Here is an 18,288-nt window from a genome sequence, read left to right on the forward strand (position 1 = left end):
TCATGACGTTTACCAAGTGTTGTTGCAACATCCGATGGTATTGTCACTCCCTATGGTAAATAAATATATTTCTATTTTATTTTCTAACTTTCGTGACTTAAGGAATAAGCTCTTTGTTTCCATCATATAAATTCGTTTCTCTCTCTCTCACTCTGTATTTATAAATAACATAAATAAACTTTGATTTGATCCAAGTAAGTCTGCACTATCTATTCATTGCTAGACCAATAATTTTGCTACAGAGTGCCTGACACGTATATTAAAATAATAAAATGTAAATAAATGTAATGTTATAGCGACGAGCTATAATAGCTCGGCCAGCGAGTGTAATTTTTTTTTAAATGAAATAAGGGACGAGACTAGCAGGACGCTCAGCTGATGGTAATTGATACGCCCTACCCAGTACAAAGTATTTACTTGCCAAATCCAAAAATTCTGAGCGGTACTACAATTGCGCTCGTCACCTTAAGACGTAAGATGTTAAGTCTGATTTGCCCAGTAATTTCACTAGCTACGGCGCCCTTCACACCGAAACACAGTAATGCTTACACATGACTGCTTCACGGCAGAAAAAGGCGCCGTTGTGGTACCAATAATCTAGCCGGCTTCCTGTGCAAAGGAGCCTCCCACTGGCGGCAATATATCCGAACTACGCCAGACAGATCTGGTGGGGTGTGTTAGCGCTGTTTTTTTAAGTGACATTCTATACCCGTTGCTACCGTATAGAGCGTAAAAGAACTTTGTCCCAAAAATGTATACCCAATTAGATAAATTGAGGAATCTTAGGAACTTCTCATCCGCTAGAAGTGTTAAAAAAGATTCACATAAAATATATACTTTGAACCTTTTGACCGTGTCAAACCAAGAGCCACTCGTAAACTTGGGGAACCGAAGGTCTTTGAACGCACTCTTGACATTTCGTAGGTGTTCCCTACCGCAATTATTACAGAAAGTTTTCCAGTGAGATCGCTGTCGTCTCTTTTATCATCGTCATATTATCGTTGAGTCCTTACGCCACTATCTAGATGGTACACGATCACTATCGCTGCTATTTGCTCGGTCAACCATAAAATAACCGAGCAAGTCTTAGAATGTAAACTAAAAAATGTAGAATCAATTTGTCGTTGTGTCCATAATCTACCAAACTGGACACTAGAGTCATGACGCGTCCGAGCTGGTCGACACCAGATGAGTCCCTATAGAGCTCAGAAGAGACTCTCTTTAGAGATGTACTTTTTTTATGAAAATAAGGGACGAGATGGTTCGTTCAGCGAATGATAACTGATACGCCCCGCCCATTACAAGGCAGTGCCGCTCAGGAATTTTGAAAACCCCAAAAAATCTGAGCGGCACTACAACTGCGAACGTCACCATGCGACATAAAATGTTAAGTCTCATTTGGCCAGTAATTTCACTAGCTACGGCGCCCTTCATACCAAAACTCAGTAATCTTTTATATTATATGATATAACTTTTTTTTTACTGTATATTATATTTTGTTGGTAGCGGCGTCTGGTTGTGCAACCGTAGTGTCCCGGTGAGAAATAGCCCTTAGACCTATGTTTACGACATGAGTATAATTTATTCACGAGTTAAATGTTTTATATTTTTCTAGTAATTATTATTATAACTAGCGGTTGGCTTCATATTACTTGCTTCACCTTCTCGAGTGAAGTATCCATCTTGTTCTTGCATATTAGTCCATGCTTGAACAATGCTACAGAACCCTTCGGTTACGAGTTCAACTTGCATTTGACTTATTTCATAATTCTTCTGGCATTACAAAGAAATGCTTGCGCATAACACAGTCTACTTATGCCAGGCACATGTAGGTAATTAGAATCAATAAAATTATTTGGTAGCTAACATGAAGTACGTTACAATTTATATTAACTTTATTTTACCAGTGGGAGGCTCGTTGCACAGGATGCCGGCTAGATTATGGTTACCACAACTGCGCCTATTTCTGCCGTGAAGTAGTAATGTGTAAGCATTACTGTGTTTCAGTCTGAAGGGAATGAAATCAAATGAGACTTAACATCTTATGTCTCAAGGAGATGAGCGCAATTGTAGTGCCACTCAGAATTCTTGGGTTTTGCAAGAATCCTGAGCGACGCTGCATTTTTATGGGCAGGGCATATCAATATCCATCAGCTCAACGTCCTACTCGTCTCATCCCTTAATGTTATAAAAAAATTAGAAGACTAAAGCAAATTTTTAACGTTTATATTAGATAGGCTTTTTACTACGATGATCAAATGAACACAGATTTGCCTTCCTATTCACGTTTCTATTATAGTCGCTTATATTTTTTGAGTGTGTCATCTTTTGCACGTCTATTATGCTATTGTTACAAGCTCGTCACTAACCATATTTAAATAATATACCTGACGGTTGAATAAATGGAAAAAAACGAAAAATAAATAGTTTACTTTCATCATGCAATCTCCGTCCCTTCGTTTACTGATGGATTGCTTCAATTAACCAATCTGAGTAAAATAAATTGATTTAAATGAAAAAAATTGGTCCATAAACAGTGAAGATTCAACTGTGATTATGTAATAATTAAACTTATGTAACTTAAAGTCTATAATCAACTTTAAATTGTTCTTAAATTATATTGGTAATTAGTTAATAGTTAGTAATAATAAGTATGTAATAATTAATAATAGTCACAGCATCAACTGTGAATGTTGTGTACATCTATTATTGGTACTCGCATCAGTAATGTAATTTCCTAGATAGTTTTATATGTAATTGTTATATGTGTGTACTGTTGATGTATCATTTAGAATAAATAAAAAAATAAGATATTTGGTAACGGACATACAAAAATACAATCTATTTTATAATGTCCGCCTTCTTTAAGAAAACAAAAAATAGCCTAAAGTATTTTTATTTTTATATGCCGAAATGAATAGATCTTCTCTATGTATCAAATAAAGTTTCATGTCACCGAACCAGAAACTTTCAGGAATCTGTAAAAGCTTTTGAGCTCAGGCAAGTTTTCCTTCTAAGTTGAAAAGCCGCGGGTGTTTCATATATTACATCTAAAGCAAATAGCTAGTTATAAATTTGTTGGCTTCGGGTTTTTATTTTTCCTTTTAATAATATACATTTCAATATACATCTCAAAATATCTTAATTAATAACGTTATTATGAAACTGAATGAAAACAATCGTAATATGACACCATCGAAGACAAAGTTAAATATAATGTTAATTCAAGTTGGCTCATTAACGGCCGTTCCTCAATATACTATATACTATCTACAGATAAAGTTAAATTACTACCTTCTAGTGTGAGTAATTAGCTGTCAATAATCTGAAGCTGTCCCAATATATAGATAAGTCCTTCTTCTTATATTGGGACGCGTGAATTGCAATTACCATACAAACTTCTATCGCTGGTAAGATATACGTCGTCCCATTGACAGGCAGCGTGTACGGATAAGGTGAGTTACCATCGATAAGTTTATTGGGGCAGAAAAGTCAACGATATTTTTATCTCAAGTAAGAGATAGACTGAATATTGGGAACGGCTGTAAAACAACATGCTTGAATTGTTAATTACAATTTTAACAGTATCATTAATTCACAAATGCACTGTGGCTATTATTAAAATAATATCAATTAACAGAATTACGAGTGTTGCTTGAGCATATTATAAGTAGATAAACCCAAAGACAGTCGAAAAACCGGAAAAAAATCAATCTTGGTACTTTTGTATAGGAATTTCACAATTGGATAAGAATCATTTCAGTTCCAAGTACACAATTCCCCGCCCTACTTATGTCTCCTTTCCCAGTTTTTTTAATTTATAAATATTTTGTCAAAATTAGGAAACAAACAAACAAACTAAAATATTAGGAAATCTAAAATAAAACCCTCAAGACGTTGAAATATTTAAGTATTTTTTATTTCTTACAACATATTATGTATTTCATACCAAAAGTAAAAACATATAAAACTTTTTAATTATATAAACACCAAGCAATACCAAAAAAAGTAGAATATATACTTATAATCACCCTACGAATCCTCATTACTTCTCCTTACTTACCTCAAGCAGACATTGGTTTAATTGTGGTGTCCCTTCGGTAAAAGCCATAATACAAAAAAAAATAGAAACAACAACGAAATATTTGCTTAATGCTATTCAACTGGATTTTACTTTCAAGCACTAACTGTAAGGCCGCGTTTCCATCTGCAAGATAAGTTCCGCGAGAAATGTCCGACAGTCTCTCTGACAGCAGCTAGCAAGTGTAAACCCTATTGCAAGTGCTGTCGCGACAGTTTGTGAAGCGCTTCTTGCTAGTAGTTGCCAAAACATGTCTGCATCGACTCGCAACAGATCTCGCTGCTTATCGGTCTAGATTCGTATATCTCGCAGCAAGTATCGCCCGCACGGCTTGTGTTTTTACTTAAATTGAAAATACCTAATAAGTCATCGGCAAAGTCGTGAATGCTCTCGTGAAGAAACTAATAAATTAAAAAACTACTGGCGTATTGACAAACAATGTGTGCGAGAGAGAACATCTCTAACGGAGACACAGCAGTATAGAAAAGGGAAGAGAATCTATTGTAACTGCAACCGATTTTGATTGACAAGTCGTAAACAGTCAGCCACGCATGGAATTAATTCTTTATTTGATTTTGAATAGTGGCGTAGTCGCAAAGTTCGGCAACTAATATTACGCCCAAGTGGGCGTACTCGAGCCAGTCTCAAACAATGTGTGACGTTGACGTACTACATGTTCTGATAAACTTTGCTTTGAAACTAAACTTAATTGAAACTAAAATGCCGGGTAGACGTAAGATTTTGTAAAAATAATACTATAAAAGATAAGAAAGACACTGGCATCACATATCATCAATAAGTATTTTGTAATTTACAAATTTCAATGTAAAATAACACGAAGCGTATGTTACAAAATTAAACACAAGCATCTAATAGTTGCCGTTATAAATAAAGCTATTGTTCTAAGGTAGTGCGGTATAGTTGGAGCACTGTATCATTACCCACACATGACTACTTTTTGACAAATTCATAAAATCATTATACTACATCACGTTTATTATTGACTTTCTTAATGATACCACAGATTGGGAATGGAGTGACCGCCCTCAGGCTATTAAATAATAAGTTTAATAGTACAATATTACTTTGTAAACATATTAACAATATACATTTAATTTGTAAAAAAATTACATTAAGTACAATATTAATTTGTAAAGCCCGCTGAGTTTGTTGCGCCCATTCCTCTCAGGTCTGAGGCATTCATTTTGGAATGGGTGGTAGTTTTTCGACTTTCAATAAGTGATGTCGCATCCTATTTTGAATAAAACTATTTGAATTTGAATTTGAATTCGGATTGAAAAAAAATTGTCGGGTACATACACGAAATAAAGACTTAAACGGAATAGCTTAGTTATTCAATATTTTATCATCAATCGAGCCGATCAAAAACCTTGCACGCGTATAAATCGCGTGTCAAAACAAGCAATAAATCTTTGGAAGCAACAGGACGCGGATTATAATTTCCGCGACACCCATTAACAGTTTCCCATCTATTGTGGCAGGCCGCGTCGCTCGTTAGCCGTTGAATGTAAGATTAATGAGCATTTTGAACCGTTGCGTCGTAATGCCCTGTCACCGCGGCCGCAACAAAAGCACATTTCGGTCTCACAATATTCTATTAAGTAATAGCAGGCCTGTCTCTTTTCATTATTCAGATATGAACAACGTCCACAAAGGAACTGCTGTTCATTTTCCTTAAGCTTTAAATCGGTTGTTAACGGTGTGAATCCCTGAGATAGACATTTACTTAAAATTGACGTTACGGATATAGATAATTGTATCTAAATATATCATTACACAAATTAAATTTATAAACAAAATTTATGAACGACGCGGAACTCGAAGCCGCGACTTCCGTGCGAGCGCTCCGCGACTGAACCAAACCGTTCGAGTTACGTACTCGTATCGTTGATAAATCTTGTTCAAGTCTCAGCTTTGATTTGATTGCTGAGACTTCAATAAATAAATAAATTCCGTCGTAAATAAGACTAGACTGTTTCTTCTAACTCTAAAACATAGCTCCAAATTTAAATAATATATTGCCGAATGTTTTTGTTATCTAAACCGTTACTTGTTTTATGAAACTTTGGGAACAAAGGGCTCAAACAAAACACGTTTCATTAGTAGAAGGCTGTATCTTAGAAGTTCGTACTTTACTTTACTACCGCAATAAGCACTATTAGCAGACTTTAATTGGTTTTTGTTCGTTGTTTGTCTTGAGACTTGTTTAGATGTATGACTTAGCAACTCTTAAGTCAAACAAATTGCTGTATCCTTGGTATTGTATTCAAGATTATCCAATCGGAACATGTATTATGTTATACATTTTATTTAAGTGCTCATAGACTTATATATATATATCCTTTGATACCTATATTGGCCGACAGGAAATTTATACATATTTTAACTTATAAAATAAGCACGGTTTTAAAGACAGTTGTTCATTAGCTTAGACTTAATTATTTACTGAAATAAGAATGTTTTTGTAAATATATCGAAAAACGTAGTTGAGAATTTTGAAATTAAAAAAAGAATTAAAAAAGAAGAGGTATTTATTAACAATATACTATTTACAGATAGAGATAAATTACTACTTTCCACTATCAGTAATTAGCTGACAATAATCTGAAGCTGTCCCAATATACCCGATAAGTCATTCTTATCGCCTTATATTGGGACACGTGAATTGCAATTTCCATACAAACTTATATCGCTGGTAAGCTATACGTCCTCCCATTGACAGACAGTGCGTACGGATAAGATGAGTTACCGTCGATAGTTACGATGGTTATCTCATGTAGGCGACAGCCGGAGATAGACTGAATATCGGGAACGGCCGTTAATCGATTTGTCAATCAGTTATGCAATAATAATAGATCATAAACAAATTACCGAATAATCTTAGATTCTTTTTTTTGGAGCTATACTTGAAAGGCTTAAAACATAAAAATAATTTAATTCTATCCTTAATGTTTTACTATGTAAAGATAATAAGCATAAAATGTATCAAACATGTAAAAACTCCGCCTCGTTAGTATTGAAATGCAATTGTCTGTAGAATACGACATACTATACAGACATATAGACATATAATACATTAACGAATATTATTTGAATTGCAATCGCTACGCGTGACATCGTCTTATTGTTTTACAATTTCAATATTTTTTTATTGTCAACAGAAACACGGTGCGCGGATGAAATGCTCCGCGTGCAAGATAGTTGCACACTCCGCGTGTATTGACATCTTGATGGACCGAGTTCAGTTCACGTGCAAGCCCACCTTCAGAGACGTGGGAGTCCGGCAATACCGAGAGCAGACCATCACGCACCATCACTGGGTCCACCGCCGCTCCGAGAAAGGAAAGTGCAAAGCCTGCAGCAAGGTACACGAATTACTAACGTTCTTTCATGTCTATTTCGTCATTTAACATGTACGTAGTTATCCAAATGCTTTGAGTTTTCTTTAGTTTTAATCCCGCCAATATTTGTCTTTTAACAATTCGACACATATTTCGCCTCTACACGAGACATCCTCAGGACATGTTGACTCGCCAAAATCTGACACGAGACTGCAAATGGAATTAACACTAAAGAAAACTCAAAACATTTGGATAATTATGGATTTCCACAAAGTAACGCCTACTTCAATAAACGTACGTAGTAGTTATTTCTGCATGATTTGTAGAAAAGGGGCTACATGAGTTTTTACTTTTTAATTCACATTTACTTTTTTTGACTTACTCGCGTATGTCATTGCTGCATTTAGTGCTCGACCGACGGTCAGCGCTGACGTCGGTCAAGCGTATCTATAACTATGAAAACATAAACGCTTTCAGTGCAGCGCTGATAAATTGCTACGCGCGTAGAGCTACGTCGCTCTGATGAGAATCTCGGTCGAACCCGACGATCCGGCGTACGTCGGTACGCTGAGTATTTTTGTTGCATCACTTTACATAATATTATATAGTAATTGAAATGATTTGTAAAATGATGAAGTTGTTAGAGTAGCAACGAGTTTCTTGCCACTTCTCCCCATTAAACCTCGACGTGTTCCGAAGGCACAGAACACGACGGGTAGTGCTACTTAACCTTATTCTAAAAAAAAAATCAAAATTAAAAATAAATATTGAAATTTTGAGATTTTGAGATTATCACACAAAGAAATTATATATTTGGAAAAAAAAATTATCACACTTACGTGGTCGCACATTTACCTATACATGAAGTAGGTGTAGAGCACGGCTACCAGATTACTTACAGGCCTTTCTGAAGTATTATGGAAAATCGATTTATTAGAGTAAATTATGTATATTTATTTTCGGATTAAATTTGAAGTAATCTTCTTTAGACGCGACTTGAGTGAAACTCAGTCGACTCTGGCGGAAGTTACACTCAGTTCTTCGCACAGAAACAATGTTATTCATACGTTAAAATTTACAGTTTTGAAAAAATTCTCATGTAGCCCCTTAAAATATATGTTATTTTATAGTTAATATAATATGCAAACACACGTTGAACACGCGTTTAAGTAACTTTTCTCTTGCATACTTACCAACTGAGTAAATATGAACGAAGGATTAAAGTTCTTTAAAAATTCAAGTCTGTTAGATGCAAGTCCAGCGCGAGACACGAGCTTAACATAATCTCTCTATAAGCTGTTACTGTACATTCTTTTATATAACAACGTGAATAAAATGATAAAACAAATGGGCTAAATGTTTTTTTTTAATATTGTGACAGCTGTCAACAAGACGCGTGTTCATTGTGTTGTCTTTTTATTTGTGGTAAAACCGCTTATGTGTTACGCACACAAGATTTTAATAGATATATTTTCAAATTATTCACGAGCATTTTTTAAATTTTGTACTATTCCAGTCATTTAATTTTTTTAAATTTGGTAGGTCGAAATAATTGTAGAGCAAATAGCAATACTTACTTTCTAAGTTGGCAAATTATAAATTTTCTGTATTATATTTAGACTTTCGTTCTTCTCTTTTACTCTCTGTTATATGAATGTCAATTAGTTATTGGGATAAATTGTTAATTAACAGTTTGAGATAGAAAAAATTCTCACACATTCTCATGAAACACCAGATGAATCACAAAACCGCTGTCCGGCCTTTTAGAAAAGTGTACGCGTGAACCAGACGTCCAGATGGTGAGGATGATATGCTAGTTTGTGCATATCATTCTCACCATCGTTTATCTTATCATGTGAAGGTAGAATTTGGCGGCCGGTGTCAGAGGGCCTACTATCAACTTTTAATAAGCGATGCAATTCCGATACAGTTCAGTTTAGGTACCTAAACTGAATCGCTACAATTCGTACCAAGAAGTGCGTTTGCATTGCATAAGAAGAATGAACGAAATAAATTTGTCCGTGGTCCGCGGTGTGCGAAAGAGAGGACGCTCTACAGTCATTGCATAAGTTTGTCTCTCTTACTCGAACCATATGCGTTGCGTTTCGAAACCTAAAATGATATGATTTTAGGGGATATTTTGCGTAGAAAATACTAAAAATACATTTTAAAATTGCGCTTTATAGCGTCAAATTACAAACCATTAAGGCGTTTTTTGTACTTAAAATAATACAAATTAAATGTTTGATTGGGTGTTTTCGTTAAAATAACGAGTTATGAACGCACCTCCATTGATGTTTGATTTGACAGGAGCACAGAGTACATTTTTTTTAATTCGTTCTTGCGAACAATTACGATCCTTACGGCCTCGTCTTTAGTATTTTCATTTATGGTATTTATTTTCAGTATTTTGTTTTTCAAATAAGTCCAATAAAGTATTCTCATCTCATCTTTCATCAATAAAATTTTCCTTTTCTGTGTGTTTTTACTATCTTTTTAAAGTCATTAACGACAAGATTCACTTTCCTCCAAGGAAGTAGCAACTTTTTTCGAATCGCTCACTTTGACACATAAGCTGTCCAGTTTAGGTTGAAATATTACCTCATGGTACGAACGAATGAAAGAACTAAATCAGTATGCTATTCAATTGACATCATTGCGATTTAATCAGTTGATTTGACGTCAACCTAAAATAGATAGCTCTAATCACGTCGTGGTACGAAATAGCAAAGCAGTTAATTTTAGGTTGTCAATTGAATCGTCATCATGGTAGGCTCGCAGGAGCCCTATTACCAAAATCGAAATACGAAGTTTCAGTTGACGGATCGTACATTTTCCTATTACGAACGTGTACGAATCCGAAGGTCGATACGAAGTTCGCGTTTACACATTTTGTTCGTTTACCTTATTTCCAAATTCACTAGACATTTACTTTTTCGTTGCTTGACATTATTATGATCGTAACTACATTTTCACTTTTTATAGCTATGTCTATAGTTTCGAAAGGAAATCCGTTTGTACTATTCGGATCCGAAGTACTTTGGTAATAGGATTTAATTCGAAGTTCGTCGTTCTTTCGTTTCGGACCGATACTTCTGCTTTCGATTTTGGTAATAGACCTCGAGATTAAACAGTTTTACGGAACATTTTCTTGTCATGTAGGTTGTCAAATTATATAATAAGTAACACATATTTAAATAATTTGTTATTTTTAAATCGATATCCCTTATTCTGGGATGAATTAAATTAAATTTCTAACCAACATTTATAAACGATGAGACTTGAACAAGACTTTTCAAGATTTACGAACCATACGTGAATGATTGGTGCAGTTGGAAGAGCGCTCGGACGGAACCCGAGAGGTCACGGGTTCGAGTCCCGCATCGTTTATTAATTTTGCTTACAAATTTAATTTAACGAAATTAAATTACCCTATTTGTATATTATATTACGATGTCCCACAGATTACGTAGAGCTTGCCCTAACTACGCAAATTATATAATTAGAATTAGCCTTTGCTGTGCAAGACATTCCGCATTCCTCCACAATGACTAGAATTACAATGCCTTTGTGTTCACGAATAACTTTGCCCGGGCAAAGCTAACAGTAGTCTAGGTGCATGTTGAAACTTAGAGTTAAGATAAGAGGTGCCTTGTATATGTTTGTGTTGCGTCTTTACAGTCGTGCCCTGGGGGCGTGTGATTAAACTGTCAAACTAACTTATATGACATTAACATAACGTTCGTTTAAGTTATAATATCATGATACAGCAAGCTTACAATATTCTGTTTGTTAAATTTACATATATGGGTAGTTATTTATGTATTGAAGTGAAAATTTCTTTAGCATCGTTGTGATTTGAAAGTCGATGAAAAAGCCAGACAGTAAAAAGAGACAGACACATAAATTCATAAAGTGGGAGAAAATGAGATATAATGCTTCCTTTTTACAGTGTTTCAGTACTAGGCGATCATAGTTGAAGGAGAGGTTGCCTTATGTATGACGCGAGTCATGCGCACGACGTATTACTGCATAGACACCAGGAGAACATAAATATGGTAGCGGTGACAATAATGTTTTTCATAGCGGTTAACATGTACCAGGACTTCATATGCAGTTTAGAGGTTTATGTACAACGCAGATTTCATTTCTGACATGTGTACTTTGTACGCACGCAATTTTTTAGGTTTATTTACAATCACTTACAATAATACACACAAATATAAAAAGTAGAACTAAGAACTAGGAACTTAATGTTGTGCCTATTTACAAATAAACACAGCAGACACAGAAATAATTATTTTTTTTTTAATAATTATTTTATATTATACAGAAAAAAATAAGAACTAAACTACTAAACCGTTTTTTGTAAATTAATAAATGTTACTAATGTTGGTGCCAATGGTTATTTGGCTATTAATACATTCTTAAACAAACGTTTCGGATAATAATGAAAAGTTTAAAAATATTTCGCATTCTAGATAGTCTATAACAGCTGTGAAAACGTCGAAAAAAAATGAGTTTAGTATTAACCTCAAACTCAAAATAGTTGAGCAATTCACACACACAAACACAAAGTGACGTACACGATACAAATCACGAGTGCAAGACGTAGCTTGTCACGCACACTAAAGTACTAAACCTGGCCTGTTTTTTTTTGGTTGTTTAGCAGCAAGAGACTCTATCTAGACGTATAAATTATCTAAGTATCGCAATAAGAACGTGAAATTTGAAAAAGGAATGTTATTTAATACTAGCTGATCCGGCAAACGTTGTTTTGCCATATAAAGTATAATTCACGCGATAGTTTATAAGTAATAAAATATTGCCTATATTATAGCCTGTACATCATTTTGTTCTATTGTCAATAGTTTTTGCAGCGCACGCAAAAATAGGTTTTCGATTTTGTGTTACAAAATAGCAATTTTATTACGGATCCCTAATTTTGAAAAAGAACATAGCCTATAGCCTTCCTCGATAAATGGACTACCCAACACTTAAAGAATCATTCAAATCGGACCAGTAGTACCAGAGATTAGCGCGTTCAAACAAACAAACAAACAAACAAACAAACAAACAAACAAACAAACACTGCAGCTTTATAATATTAGTATAGATTCCTGATTTCTAAGAAAAGGATCTAGTACTTGAAATAAAATTACACTTAGTCTGAGAAGTTCAGCTGGCAATCCCCAATTTGACGTTACAATTGTTTTGAGGATTTTGAAGTGTGTTCGGACTCTTTGCATATAAAGCACTTTTTAGTCTCAAGAGAACGTATTCAAATAAGATTGCTATCATGCTGAGGAATAATAACTTTAACAATGCGTTGTAGCTTATAAATTTTACATTTATTGCAACTACTAAATGTAACAACTCGTATATTGGTTGAAAACTTACCGACTACACTTTTTGATTATGTACTATGGTATATTGCTATGGGGCGATTCTGCCAATATTAATACCATCTTTGTGCTGCAGAAGAGGGCTTTTCGCGCTATTTACAACCTAGATCCTAAAGAATCATTGAGAGAAAATTTTAAAGAAATAAACATCTTGACTGTTTCCTCTCAATATATTCTTATGGCACATAAATGCATTTTGGTAAAAACTGTCATGACCATAATGTTAACACCAGGAACAAACATAAACATATAATGCCTACTACTTGGCTAAATCGAGTTAGTAAGTCTTTTTTGGGGCGTTGTACATGCTTTTACAACAAGATCCCAGATAATATTCTAAACTAATGTATTACGAAATTCAAAAGAATTGTTAAAAAACGTTTGTGTGGTAAAGTTTACTATAGCATGAATGATTTTCTTAATGATACCAGTGATTAATAGAGCGACGGCCCACAGGCTATAAATAATAATAAATAATTGTACGATGTAACATTGTAACCATATTTTATGTCAAAAATAAGCTCGCTGAGTTTGTTGCGCCCGTTGTTCTCAGGTCTGGGGTATACCTTTTGGAACGGGTGGTAATATAAGACTTTCTATAAGTGATTTTATGTCCTATTTTGTATCAAAATATTTGAATTTTAATTATACTAAATTGTTCTGTATACCTACGGCCAATGTAAAATACTCTATTGGTTGAAAAGATAGGCTGTTGAGTTCCTTGTATGTTCTTCTCACGAGCTCTACTTTTTCCGAACATGTGGTAGATTCAGTAATTTAAAACAAATATTTATATTGGACGATTCAAAAGCGCTTATTTTGAGCCTAATTGAATAGTTTATTTGATTTTGCCAATAATAAAATTACACGTTAGCTTATAAAGATCATTTCTAAATTAATTATCAGAATGGACAAAATATGTTTGCTTAACCTTTAAGTAGTGATAGAAAATAGAGAATTTAATTTATGCTTTTATTTCGATTTTAATCAATCAATTAATGAATGTTGTGGTATCATGCAAGCGGCTATGAAAAACAAAGTTCAAAGATTCTTTGCAGTTATTTTCTTTCCAATTTATTTAGGGCTTCTCTTGCCATTTATAAATTTTGATTAAAATTAACGTAAAAAGGCTCACTTAATCTTTATACCAACTAATTCATCTTCTGATTAAGTCGTTTATATTTTTTCTGGAACCAGGATTCTAACTCAGTGGACTCCTAATACCTATGTAATCGCAATACAAACAATTCAATCAACCAATTGAGGTGAACGGGCGCGGGCTACTAATTTCTCATTGGTCAGGTATTCGCTTGATCCCGTACAAGATCAATATAAGGTCAAAGTATTAAAAATATGTTATGAATTTGTCTCTGTCTCTTTTTACTGTCTCGCTTTTTCGTTTCATCAACTTTCAAATCACAACGATGCTAAGGAAGTTTTCACTTAAAAAAATGAATTTTTAAGAGAAGGCCCTTGAAATTGTTATAATGATGATTTAAATGTTAATAATGATTTATTGCATTATTCTATTCTACTGTACTAATATTGTGTTCTAGTATATTGTGTGGTTCGACCTAACGAAGTTATTATGATGCAAATGCCGCAATATCCACGCTCGTATGACGATATGTAAATACGATTAAATGCCGCTGACCCTTATGAGAACCGTAATTAGTTAATTACTATGAAAGGTGCGTTGCTTGGAAGCCAATTCCGCAGCGCTTTATAATTTTGTGATTTTACTCTATATACAAAAACAATCTGTTATTCTATACTTTTTCAACGGCCTTACAGATAAACTAGACATATAAAGTTATAGCTTTTTTTTTATGAAAATAAGGAACGAGACGAGCAGGACTTTCAGCTGATGGTGATTGATACGCCATACCCATTACAATGCAGTGCCGCTCAGGATTCTTGAGAAACCCAAAAATGCCTCATTTGCCCAGTAATTTACTAGCTACGGCACCCTTCAGACCAAACACAGTAATGTTTACACATTTCTGATTCACGGCAGAAATAGGCACCATTGTGGTATCCATAATCTGCAAAGAAGCCTCCCATTGGTAAACTGAGAATAAACCAAGCATATGAAATTGACTGTATCGCTGACAACACTGTCAATACAAAGTTAATTCTGAAGTTTTCCGAACGTCAAACAGCCTTGCAAATAAACGCGGGAAACCAATCATAAGTAAAATGTCTAATTGAAAACTTTTTGCATATTCTTGGTTTATTCTCGCGTATAACTTAATACCAAGTTTATTTATAAGGCCGTGAGTGTTTAATTTATACGTCTAGATAGAGTCTCTTTCTGCTAGATTACCGATAAAAACAGGCCAGGTTTAATACTTTAGTGTGCGTGACAAGCTACGTCTTACACTCGCGATTTGTATGACACTTTGTGTTATTGTTCGTGAATTTCTTTTCACAAAAGAATTAAGTTTCCCTCAAAACTCAATTTTTTTCGACGTTTTCACATCTGTCATAGTCTATCTAGGCGTATTAATGATCGAAGTATATATAACTTTAACAATGAGTGAAATGTATTTCTAAAAAGTTTGTTTTTTCAATATTAATAATTTCACACTGCCGGATTAAACAACTGATAAAGTAGTGGGAAATTTACGCTTCACGTATCAATATTAGTTATAATTTATCGCGCGTTATTGTAATAACATTCGACCCGTATTAATCTGAATTAATATTCATTAAAGTGTTTCACGCAATGTGCTCCAAATTATAAATATTTAATTTTATTTTCAATAATATTACAAATTGAAATAATCTACGTTCATCGGCTAAAATGGCAATAAATATTTATTATTTTATTTAAAGCACTTTACAGCATTCGTTTGCCCTTGGCAACGAATACTGATCGAAACTGGATTTAATAATATTCAACGGCATAATAAAGTGATGAATGATTTTTTTGTTTCGTCATCTAATCATAGAATTTTTTTGTTTAGACCATCCACGTCTTTCCAACATATTTTTTCAAATTCAAATATTTTTATTCAAAGTACCACTTTGGAATGCAAAAAGTATACCTCAGTAAGTATACCTGAGAAGAACGGGCGCAACAAACTCAGCGGGCTTCTTTTTTTTTTCATTTCATAAAAAATATGGTTACAAAGTAATATCCCACAATTAAACTTATTATTTAATAGCCTGAGGGCAGTCGCTCCATTCCCGACCTATGGTATCATTAAGAAAGGCATATAAGTGATAGTAACCTGTACCACACAAACGATTTTTAACAATTCTTTTGAATGCCGTAATACATTTCTTTTTTAACATTTTCTGGGATCTTGTTGTTAAAGCATATATCGACCAACAAAAGACTTACTAACTCGACTTAGCGGAGTAGTAGGCATTATAAGTTTATGTTTGTTCCTGGTGCTTACATTATGATAATGACAGTTTCTAGCAAATTCACTTATGTATCTAAGTACATGCATAACATTGCCAAGAATATATTGATAGGCAACAGTCAAGAAGTTAATTTCTTTAAATTATGCTCTAAATGATTATTTAGGATCTAGGTTATTATATTAAAAGCGCTTGCAAAATAACAAAGCATATTAAGTAGAATATAAAATATTCAATATATGAAATAATTTACTACGACATGGTATATTATGTAACAGGTTGGCCTATGATTTGTTCAAACAAGATTAGGTAATGAAAATCTAAATACTTCCTGTAATTTTTAATTTTTCTTACAGCTTTTTAAATACTCCTTTTCGTTTCTCAACCTTTTGTTATTTAACATTAATCGAACAAAATAAATAATATAATCTTGCACTATTCGGAGAGGAACCTTACACTAACTGACGTTAATGGTTCATTACCACTGACCTGTATAAATACCACTGGACAGGTTCCATATGTTTGACAGCAATTTTTTTGTGCCTATTTGAAGCGCCACTCGCGAGCTTCCAGAGAACTAATTTTTATGTATAATACAAACGGCTGCGAAGGAACGTACATTAATCTGAAGTATTTTTACATTTTGAATTAAATTCGTTCGTTTTCCGTGTTATTTATACTTCAAGAATCAATGTCATAAAATACACATTTTTTTTTTTTTGAAAAAGGTTTCCAACCATCTATGTTATCCACTAGGTTGTCAACACTAGTTTTAGTACCGCAGACTCTCGCTACATGGCCAACAGCGCCAAAATGGTGCATATGAAACAGGCACAAAAGTACTTTGACAGCCGCCAGACCAGTGATATTTAATAGAGGTCTGTGATCATTACAGACAAAAAATTTAACAAATGACGGCTATAATCTAGTAAAAAACGGAGATAGCCGAAATCCACTACGTTTTAATCAACTGTTTGCTTTCAAACTTAGCCGGATTTCTTACATTACTTCGTCGCTAATCGCCATACTGTAATTACGACTATTTCAAACTTATGTAAATTGACTGCAGGTTTCATACTAAAGTAAAATTCAATTTTTACTTTGGCAGTCCCGTCTCTCATTACGTAGTATTTACATCCTCTTTGGTCTAAGGTTTCACTGTAAACAAATATAAATTCTGCATAAATAATCCAACCTGATTCTGTTCCGTATATTAATTAACTCATAACATTTTTCATTTGACCCTTGTTACTCTGTGAACTCTATGCATAAACCGTTTTGAAATCTCATTTGTATGTAGGAACATACGGACACGGGCGCGCAAAACTAACCTTAACCCGCCCTATGTTAAGTCCCTTTAATTAATCAAATATTGAATTATTTCACTATTTATTATTTAGTTAGGTAGTGCGTTTTCTCAACTATTTCACAAATTTAGTACTAGCTGATGCCCGCGACTTTGTCCACGTAGATAAAGGGATTTTAGAAATAATTAGTAAGTTTAGAATTTAACATTATCTCATGTTCTATTCCAGTTCCGGTTCCCGTTTTCGGTCCCGTTCCCAACCATAAACTATATAGATTTATATAATATATATAAATCTTATTTCGATGAAGATTGCAATGGCAAACTAAAACTACTATTGTAATAGTAATAGCTCATCGACGTGAATTTCAGTTTTTCATCCCGCTGGAACCATTAATTTTTCTGGGATAAAATGTAAGCAATGTCCTTTCCCAAGCTCTAGTCTATCGCTGTACAAAATTTCTTCAAATCGGTTCAGTAGCTCCGGCGTAAAAGCGTAACAAACAAACTTACATTCACATTTATAATATTAGTAGGGATATTCTCTATATTCAAAATATTCAGAGGAAATTTTTTTTCTGAGCCTTGGCGCTACAATTGCACTCGTCACCTTGAGACATAAGATGTTATGTCTCGTTTGCCCAGTAATTTCACTAGCTACGGCGCACTTTAGACCGAAACACAATAATGCTTACACATTACTGCTTCAGGGCAGAAATAGACGCCTTCGTATGAACTTCGTAATAACGATTCAAAAAGTTA

At 34.1% G+C, this 18,288-nt stretch overlaps 1 protein-coding gene across 2 annotated transcripts in view; it reads left to right on the forward strand.

The window, feature by feature from the left end:
- LOC126970618 (eye-specific diacylglycerol kinase) overlaps positions 1-18,288 on the forward strand; it is a 315,315-nt gene that overhangs the window by 241,045 nt on the left and 55,982 nt on the right. For both annotated transcript variants that reach the window (XM_050816663.1, XM_050816662.1), the window contains exon 3: positions 7,264-7,467. In XM_050816663.1, coding sequence (XP_050672620.1) covers positions 7,264-7,467 — 204 coding nt within the window. The remainder of the gene's footprint in view (positions 1-7,263; positions 7,468-18,288) is intronic.

Source organism: Leptidea sinapis, chromosome 21 (genome assembly GCF_905404315.1).
Source record: "Leptidea sinapis chromosome 21, ilLepSina1.1, whole genome shotgun sequence".
Taxonomy (NCBI): domain Eukaryota; kingdom Metazoa; phylum Arthropoda; class Insecta; order Lepidoptera; family Pieridae; genus Leptidea; species Leptidea sinapis.